The sequence below is a fragment of the Pteropus medius genome, unplaced genomic scaffold, assembly GCF_902729225.1.
Source record: "Pteropus medius unplaced genomic scaffold, Ma_sr-lr_union100, whole genome shotgun sequence".
Taxonomy (NCBI): Eukaryota; Metazoa; Chordata; class Mammalia; order Chiroptera; family Pteropodidae; genus Pteropus; species Pteropus medius.
This window is the reverse complement of record NW_024351073.1, coordinates 25,916,301-25,925,808: the sequence shown is the minus strand read 5'-3', so window position 1 is coordinate 25,925,808 and position 9,508 is coordinate 25,916,301. Positions and strand designations below refer to the sequence as shown.

The 9,508-nt window shown below is 67.6% G+C and overlaps 1 protein-coding gene across 1 annotated transcript in view; it reads left to right on the top strand.

The window, feature by feature from the left end:
* The window catches only part of SLC6A18 (solute carrier family 6 member 18), a 13,132-nt gene extending 4,133 nt beyond the window's left edge, over positions 1 to 8,999 (top strand). Inside the window, 9 exon segments of the mRNA XM_039842838.1 lie at positions 134 to 335; positions 1,962 to 2,072; positions 2,789 to 2,901; positions 3,571 to 3,699; positions 4,651 to 4,807; positions 5,172 to 5,376; positions 5,696 to 5,855; positions 7,493 to 7,655; positions 8,719 to 8,999. Of these exon segments, the coding sequence (XP_039698772.1) occupies positions 134 to 335; positions 1,962 to 2,072; positions 2,789 to 2,901; positions 3,571 to 3,699; positions 4,651 to 4,807; positions 5,172 to 5,376; positions 5,696 to 5,855; positions 7,493 to 7,655; positions 8,719 to 8,910 (1,432 nt within the window). The 3' untranslated portion in view covers positions 8,911 to 8,999.
* The last annotated feature ends 509 nt before the right edge of the window (positions 9,000 to 9,508 follow it).

The window sequence follows — 9,508 nt, the reverse complement described above, 5'->3', positions numbered from 1 at the left end:
GACGGGGCAGTGTGTGGGGGCTGCCGCTCCCCTGGGTTAGGACTCCATGGGGACTGTGGCCAGTCCTGCGGTTGCCCAGGGCTCAGGCCGACTCCTGGGTGGCCGGAGAAACCCAGGGCCCGTGCCCAGCGGTGACCGGCCTCCTGCCTGCAGGGCTGGTTCAGGAGTGCCAGGGCAGCAGTTCCGTGAGCTACTTCTGGTACCGGCAGACGCTGAACATCTCGGCGGACATCGACCACAGCGGCTCTGTCCAGTGGCGGCTGCTGCTCTGCCTGGCGGCCTGCTGGGCGGTGCTGTACCTGTGCATCATCAGAGGCATCGAGTCTGTGGGGAAGGTGAGGGCCCCGGCCAGACCTCATGCCCCAGCCCGCCGCAGGGCAGCGGTCCCCAGCCCCTGTGCCACCAGGGGCCGGTGCCCCTGTGAGCATCTAACCCCGGATGACCCGCAGCGGAGCCGAGGCGGCGATGCCCGCGCTGGTGAGCGGCGGCGGAATCGGATGCGGCTCCGCTCCCTTGCCCGCCGCTCTCCTCCCGCTGTGCGGCCTGGTCACTGACCAGTCCGGGGTCAGCGCCCCTAGTTGGGAGGCCCTGCTGGGGGGCAGGAACATCAAGACGGTCGCGTGTCCCTGGAGGATGGGCACCATCGCCAGGGGGAAGTGACCGTCCTGCTGGTCACGGCCCTTGCTCTGGAGCTGGCCGAGAGGGTAAAACGGCCACTCGTCTGCTGTGGCCGTGTGGGCGCCGTCTGCGCTTCCGCTGTCCGCGCCCGGGGGGCGTCCGTGCAGGCGGCTGGCCTGCCCCGCGCGGGGGGCCGGGTCGCGGGGGGCCGGGTCGCGGGGGGCCGGGCCGCGCCTGCCGCCTCGTGCTGCCGCCGCCGGTGCCACCTGCTCGTGCTGCTGTTTCTTTTCTGAGCCGTTTTCGTGGCCTCGCTCTGTCCTCGGCAGGCTTTGCAGCCACACGGCTCCGCTTCATGCGAGAGGTCGGCGGTGGCCGCGCACCCTTGCAGTGCGCCACGACCCGGCCCGGGGTGCGGACCCTGCCGGCATCATGCCTGTGCCCCCCGCACTCACGCCGCTGCCACGCGCTTTGCCGATAGCGTGTTGCGAACGGCAAGCACGCTGTCAGCATCGCTGTTTAAACGGTCGTCTTCCAAAGAGCCTTAGACGGCGAGAAAGCAGTACCGATGGTTACGTGGGGTCCACACAGCAACGCCAGGGGCCTTCGGAAGGGCACCCGGCTCGGCTCCCCGCCCTGCCCCCTCGGGCACGGCTGCGCCCAGCGGACACACACGGAGCCTTCTAAGCGAGCGCTTGCCTTTCCGGGCGACTCTGGGCCCCAGCCGCGATCGCGGCCCTGTGGGGCTCGCACAGACCCCCGTGTGCACGTGTGCTTGTGCCCTCTCCCCGCTGGCGTGCAGAAGTCACACTACTGTCACCTGAGGGGCTTTACGCTTGGGAGGACTAGAATTGCTGAGCGAGGCCAGAGCCACCGTGAGGCCCCAGGAGCCAGCCAGAAACTCCAAATAACCCAGTTATGAAAGGCGGTCTGCGTCTGGGGCTTGGGCGGGCAGTGAGGGATGAGTGTTCATTCGTAGATTTATTTTGCACAGTCACCCTGTGTGCAGACCCCTGCCCAAACCGGACTGGGAGCTGGGGACGTGTGCACTGGGACACATGGGGGAGGCAGTGGGAGCTGGGGGCCTGCAGAGTGGCCGAGGTGGAGGCCAGCACCCGGGGGTCAGCGCCCAACTCAGCTGGCCCTTGGGTGCCAGTGCAGATGCGAGTCCATGTATGGCTGTCACAGCGAGCCCCACACCCTCCGAGAGTGACCGGAGCCACCCCAGCACGCCCACAGTGCCCTCCGCCCCGAGAGACGGCCCCGAGGCGGTTCTGGCCGCCAGCTTCTCCGAAGCTCCGCGTGTGGCTGGCGGCCCTGAAGTCACCCCACCTGGCCTTTCTCAGGCCATTTACTTCACAGCCTTGTTCCCCTACCTGGTCCTGACGGTGTTCCTGGTCAGAGGACTCACGCTTCCTGGGGCGGTCGAGGGGCTGGCCTACCTGTTCACCCCCAGCGTAAGTGGTCCCCAGGTCAGGGCCCGGAAACACTTACGCCAGGGCATCCGCCCAGGACCTGTAGGGAGGACGCGGAGGAGGGCAGCCTGGGTCTAGGGAGGACCTCAGGGTCAGAGTGCAAGGCGTGGGGACATGCAGACTCTGTTGCCTGTGGGACGTGGGGAGCCAGGGTTCAGAGGGGAGGCCAGCCCTGGTCCCCACACATCTGAGAGCCTCGTCAGTGGCACGGTCATGCCAGGCGAGGGGCCACAGGACCAGGGGGCCCGTCCCCAGGCCCACGCCCTTCTAGACCACCCTACTTTCCAGACCCCGGGTGGGGGGCAGCTGTGCATGGAAGCAGGTCGCCAGGGGCCCGGCAGCGGAAGCACCAGCACCGACTTTCGGTGACGCTGTCCTAGGGCCTTCCAGTCACTTGACTCCACCAGGCCCAAGGGGGCAGGACAGACGCAGTACGCCCTGGTTGCCAGACCGTGGCCCGGCCTGGACACGTGTGTCACTAGGCTCGCAGCCCCCTGCGTCCCAGACGGGCGCTGCGGGTTAGCTGATGCGTCACGGGACAGGAGGCCGCGCGCCATGCTAACTGCCCTTCCATGTGCTCCCTCATGCGGGGCGGCCTGAGCGGGGGACGCCGCTCATGACGGCTGCCCCAGAGGAGGCCCGGGGACCCTGGGCTGCTGTGGTTTGTCCCGGGACCGAGGGCTCTCCGTCCCCTGCAGATGCAGACTCTCCAGAGCCCCCGCGTGTGGCTGGACGCAGCCACCCAGATATTCTTCTCCCTGTCCCTGGCCTTCGGAGGACATATCGCGTTTGCCAGCTACAATGCACTCAGGTGGGGCTGGACGCAGGATGGGCCCCTCCCGGCAAAGGCGCCGGCCACGTCCCCATGCTCAGCTCGTCTTCACTGGGACTTCCCGCCGGGGATGGAGGTGACCTAGTGGGAGCTTGAGATGAAACCAGACTCTTGAATATCCTAGCAATGACTGAGTCACCCCTGAGGGTTATGGGTCAGTTTCCAGCACATTCCACAGCCCGGAAGCCAAACCCAGGAATAAGGCCATGCTGGAGGCTGACAGCAACCAGTGTGAGCCATATGTGTGATGCATGAGGTCAGAGAGCAGAAATGCTCCCTGTTACCCAGGCAGCCACCGAAGCCGGCTGAGGCCTCCGCCCGCCCTTTATGAGACCCGCGCCCCCCAGGGGGCGGGAGGCGGAGGACGAGGGCCAGTGGGGCCCCATGGGCTTCACTCGCTGTGTTGACATGTTACGCCTCGCCCGTCACGCACCCGCCGCTCCCCGCCCCCCCGAACGCAGCACCGTCCTCAGCCCCGTGTGCCCGAGGCCTTGGGGTGGGCGCAGGCTGAGGGGCCGGGCCGGTGCGTCCTGAGACCACCGGGAACAGCACACGCGCGGGGCCACGTGCGAGTGGGGGCGTCCCGGGCGGGGTGCCGAGGATCGGGGCCCTCGCCACGGAGCCCACCACGCGCCTGCGTCTGCCCAGGAACGACTGCAGGAAGGACGCGGTGACCATCGCCCTGGTCAACAGCATGACCTCCCTCTACGCGGCCATTGTTGTCTTCTCCGTGCTGGGCTTCAAGGCGGCCCAGGACCACGGGCGCTGCCTGGACGGGTGAGCATGGCGCCCACAGGCCGCCAGAGTCCCAAGCCACGACCTCGTTTCCTTAGGAGAGGGGGCGGGGACTGTACCCCAAACAGCACAGCCCCCCCGGCAGCCAGGACGAGACCTGACCGGGAACGGGGCCTTTGCAGACAGTGCGGGGTGCCCGACCCGTGAGCATGTCCGCACAGACACGGGGGAGCCGGGGATTGGAGTGGCAGGGCCACGAGGGGCCTCGGGCATCAGGAGCTGGAGGAGGCAGGAAGTGGGGCGCCGCGGGAGCCCCGCACCCGCCACTGGGCGACCGCAGAGGGAGGAAGCGGCAGACGCAGCCACCCAGGGTGGGTGCCTCCTGGAGCGTCGGGGCTGCAGGGTGCCCTGGCCAGCATCGCGAGGCCCGGCCGCACTGTGCGCAGACCCTCCCGCACTGGGACAGTGCCACTGTGCTACCCGCGGGGACACTTCAAACAGCAAAGTCACCGCCAAAGGGCACACAATGTGAGCTCCACGGCCTAACTGGCTGCGAGAAGGACACTGTCCACCGTGGGAAATAACGCGAGGGCGTCACGCGGCCCGGCCAGCCTCGGCGGGGACGTGCCCCTCTGGACTTGTCCTCAGTGTCTCTGGGAGGGCCATGGGGTTGTCACTCACCCACCAGGGGGTAGGCAAACCTGCAGATACAGGAACCCCTGCTGGGGCCGCAGCCTCGGGGAGCTCTTCGCCCACTGCCCACTGGGGACCCGCAGGTCCAAGGAGCAAAGGAGCCGCTGTGTCCCCTCTGGTCGGGGACCGAGGACAGCCTCCCTCTCCCAGCGTGCCCGCCGGCTGCCCCGTGTCCTCCAGACGCAGCATGGCCAGGACAGCCCGTGGCGCTGACCCTCCCGGGGGACGGTGTGACCTTCCCTGCGTCTGGGCGCTGGTGTCCGAGCGCTCACGCAACCGCCCCGCCCCCGCCCCCCACAGAAACATCCTTCACCTCATCAACGAGTTCGAGCTCCCTGACCAGAGCGTCTCCAGGGACAACTACACCGCTGTGCTCACGCGCCTGAACGCCACGCAGCCCACGAGGGTGGCCGGTCTGCCCCTGCAGGTCTGCCGCCTGCAGGACTTTCTGGATAAGGTGCGCGGGGGCCTGGCCGGGGCCGGAGGCGGGCAGCCGCACACGGCCCACTGAGTCTCAGACACCAGGGCAGCAGGCCAGGGCAGGCAGGTCCTCGGGGCAGCGGTCTGATGGGCACTCGGGGCCCATGTCGCCTCTCGGCTGCAGGCTGTTAAAAGGGGGGAGGTTCCTTCCTTCGCATGTGGATCTATATTTTGTCCCAGCAGAGCCGGAAAGCAGGTCCACCACCTCGGCCAGGGAGGGTGTGGGAACGCGCGGTTGCAGCCGGGCATGCAGGTGCGGGCGGGTCCCAGCCGGGCGTGTGGGCGGGTCCCAGCCGGGCGCGTGGGTGCGGGCGGGTCCCAGCCGAGTGCGCGTCTCGCAGAGCGCCTCGGGCCCCGGCCTGGCCTTCATCGCCTTCGCGGAGGCCGTCCTGCACATGCCGGGGGCGCCCGCGTGGGCTGTGCTCTTCTTCGCGATGCTGTTCTCCCTGGGGCTGTCGTCCATGTTCGGGAACATGGAGAGCATCATTGCGCCACTCCTGGATATGGGGGTCCTGCCCAGATCGGTCCCCAAGGAGGTCCTGACCGGTGAGTGTCTTCGCTGGCCACTCCTGCCCGCTGTTCACGGGAAATTGTGGGCCGTGCTGCAGTCCCAGGGCAGGGCTGGGCCAGCCTTGTCCCCTCTCAGGGCTGGTCCTGGTGCCCTGCACTGACTCGATGCCCCCGAGGGCCATCGCAGGAGACTGGAGGGTCAGCAGGGCAGGGAGCAGGGACCCCCTCGCTCGCCGTCCACTGAAGCCAACCTGGGCACCGGGCGGGAGGTGGTGGGGACGGCAGACAGGAGCGGAGGCCTGGGGAGCTGGGAGGACCCCAGGGCCAGCTGCCCAGACGCAGGGTCTGCCCGCAGGGGCGGTCTGCCTGGTCTGCTTCTCGTTGGCCACCTGCTTCTCGCTGCAGTCTGGGAGCTACTGGCTTGAGGTTTTCGACAACTACTTGGCTGCCCTGAACCTCATCCTCTTCGCCTTCTTCGAGGTGGTCAGCGTCGCCTACGTCTACGGGCTGGAACGGTGAGTTCTGCCCCCGGTGCCCCGCCCGGCGTCCTGCACGGCATCTGGGCATCGCAGATGGCGGTCTCCCGGCAGCTACAGGACCAGACGGAGCCATCGGAGGCCTGTTCCCGGGCAACCTCGAGGGCGGCTCCAGGGCTCTGCAGGGCTCCCGGCCCATGGGGATGCGGGGGACAAATGGCTAGGCTCCAGCCACATGGGGCGGACTGCCCAAGTCCGAGGACTGCTCCTGGAGGCCTCGGAGAAGGCCTGGCACGGATCCTGCCCGCCCCCAACTGATGTGAGCCCGCTGCACACCTGTCACACCATTCTCACACCTGCATCCACAGCCATCACTTGCACCTGCTCTCACACCTGTACTCACACCTGTCACACACACCCACCCACATCCGCACTCACACCTGCACTCTCCCACACTACCTGTCACACCCACACACCTGCACTCACACCTGCACTCACACCTGTCAGCTAAATCTATATTTCACTCACCCATATTCACACCTGCCACATCCACACACACTGGCAATCACATCCATCACACCCACATTCACACCCCCAAACCTCCACCCTTACACTCATAGTGACATCTATGACATCTGCACTCACGCACGTCACACCCACACTCACCTGTCACTCACACCCGCACTCACACCTGTCATACCTGTATTCACGCCCACACTCACCTGACATGCCCGCACCCACGCTTGTCACACCCGCACTCACACCTGCCAGCTCGCCCACAGCCTTGCCCGAGCGGCCCTGGAGGTCGTTCCTCCGTCCTTGTTCCTCGGGACCTTGGGAGCCACCGAATGCCAGGGCCCTCACCCCTGCTCTCTGGGCGGGGGCCAGCGGGCTTGTCCTGAGGTGGGACACTGCCCACACGGAGTGGCAGAAGTGAGAGGCTGCTGTCTGGCGGGGGCCCGACCTGGGGATGTGGGTGGACAGTGAGCCCTGGACTCTAGCCAGCTGTGGGGTCTTGGGAGGCACTTGGGCCCGTCTGGAGTGATCGGGTGGGGAGGAGGCAGGGTGGGCTCGTGAAGAGGGTCCTGCTTTCCCATGGGCTCCCGGGTGTGGCTGATGCCATGCTGCTGCACATCCTGGGTCACCTCTGCCCCGTCCCTTGGGCCAGAGTGGCTGGAAAGTGGCTTCTTCAGGGCATGGGCTGAGGGCGCCAGCGCAGGCTCCTGCAGCCGGGCTGGGGGCTTCACTGCTCTGGCCAGGCTGCCCAGCCTCCCGGGGCTGAACTCGCAGGCCCTATCCAGTGGCAGGTCGCCCAGGGGTGGGGCCGGAGGCGGGGCTGGGGGCGGGCCGGCCACCTCCCTGCTGTCCAGTGGCCCCTGTCCATGCCTCCCTGGGCTCCGAGGGGCCTGGCCCCGGGGGGCGTGCTCCATCGACCTGCCGGTTGGGTCCCCTCCAGGTATCGAATCAGGGAGGGTGGTGTGTTTTCCTCAGGGGTGGAGAGGGCTGCCTGTCTGGTGGCTGCTCGGGGAGGCATGGGGGACACAGGATGGAGCGGAGGAGGGGGTCGGCCCCACTGGCCACATCTTGGTGACACTGGATGAAGCTGCTGGCCAAGCAGGTTGGTAGGCTGGCACGGGGCCTGATGGGGGAGCCTCAACCCAGCGTCTCTGTGGCAGGTTCTGTGATGACATAGCATGGATGACAGGAAGGCGGCCTGGCCTCTACTGGCGGGCGACCTGGAAGGTCATCAGCCCCCTGCTGCTGCTGACCGTCTTGGTGGTCTACATTGCTCTCCTGGTCCATGCGCCACCCAGCTATAGGACCTGGGACCCCCAATACGTAAGTCCTTCGCTTGGGGCCCCAGGGGCCCTGGGACCCACTGCAGGCCCGGCCTGGCCTTGGCGCCGTCCAGGACCCAGATGGCCCTCACGGGGGACATCTGTACCATAAGCGACCCTGTGGGCTGCCTTCATTATGCAACACAAGGCCACAGGACCTCCACTGTCCTCTGGACATCAGGGGCCACTGCGGCAGTCCGCGAGCTGGGACAAGGGCCTCGGCCAGTGGCGGGAGGGCCGGAACAGCTTCACGGTGACATCGCGGGTCTCTGTATCCTGCACACAGGGAAGTAGCCTCAGGCCCTGCACACTGCCAGCTCCTGGTCTGAGACGGGAGAAGGTGCGCGGGGCAGGTGCCACTGAACTGACCCCAGTCCCTGTCAGAGGAGGGCGTGTGGGCTGTACCCCGGCCCGGCGCTGGCCCATGGGCTGTACTGAGCCGCCTGTCTGGGCTGACCCGCCACCCCATCTGGATGCCCTGGGACACCCATGCGCTTGCCCTTGTCAGGAATGTGAGAGTCATTCTGTTCCCCTTAGAAAGGGGCTCGGCTCCAGGCCAAGGGCAGGAGAAGCAGGGTTGGTGCTGTGCCCTGGAAGTGTCTCCGTGACTGTTACCTGTTGAGGTCACACGGGGGTCTCGTGAACCTCGCAGCGAGGGTCTGGGGTTGGTGGGTGGTATCGCCCGCCCACGGAAGAGAGAGAAGGTCACGTGCGGTCCGGCGATGTCCAGTGGGTTAGGTCGAGGCAGCCCGAAACTGTGGGGCCCCTCAGGCTGGTCAGACGGCTCTTTCCAGAGCACGCCCCCTGGGGCCAGGCCCCTCGGAGCCCAGAACCCGCGAGAGGCTCAGCCCAGGTCCCGAAGCTTCGGCTCCTGGGTCCCCACTGTCCATCCTTCTGCCCGGAATGAGCCGCTTGCTGCTTCGCCTGGCGGGTGAAGCTGTCCACACGAGCCGCGTCCACGTGGCTGAGGGTCAGCCTGGCTCCGTCTGGGGGGCGGAGCGGGCGAGGTGGGGGCCATCTCCTTCCCCGGACGCTCACCATGGCCTCGTGCCTCCTCCCCGCAGGAGCACTTCCCCGTGCAGCCAGAGAAGCTGTTCCCCGCCTGGGTGCAGACCGTGCGCATGGCACTGACCGTCCTGCCCGCGCTCTGTGTCCCCGGGGCCGCGCTGGTCCAGCTGCTCGTCACTCGGCGTAGACAGAAGCAGGACGTGGGGCAGGGCACACGCCTGAAGCTGCAGGACAGCAGGGCCTGCTGAGGGCGGGCAGGGAGGGGGGAGGGCTGGGCCTGTGTGCCCCTCCCGTGCGGCGCTGTCGACCCCAATTACACTCAGCTGACCCACCGACACCCGACACCCGTGTGTGCTGCCGTCGGCCCCTCAGGGCACAGCCCAGCCCCAGCGTCCGTCCGGGTCCCTGCTGTTCTGCAGGTGGGAGGAGCTCCGGCAGGGGTCCCACTGCCCAGGCCGCCCCGAGAAGGCCATGTCCACGCCCTTGCGGTGGGCCTCACGCCTCAGAGGCGCGGGGACCTGCCGACGAGCGGGCGGGGCCGGGGTGGCAGAGGCGCCTTCCGCGGGTTGCGGGCGGGTCTGCTCTGGCCGAGTGGTGACGGGGACGTGCGGGCAGCCGGAGCGCGGGCCTGTCAGCCCCGGCGAGCAGCCCGACGTAGCACCGTGTCCAGAAGCTCGCGGCCACCTGCTCTCACCTCAGCACGCAGCAGGCCCCTCCTCCAGTGCAGGCTCCGGAGGCCACGCCAAACACGCTGCCTTCTGTTCTCTTAAAACTTTCTCAAAGACTCGACGGTGTGTCGAGAAGGAACGAAAAGCGATTGTCGTCGAGGCCCCAGAGCCGCCAGAG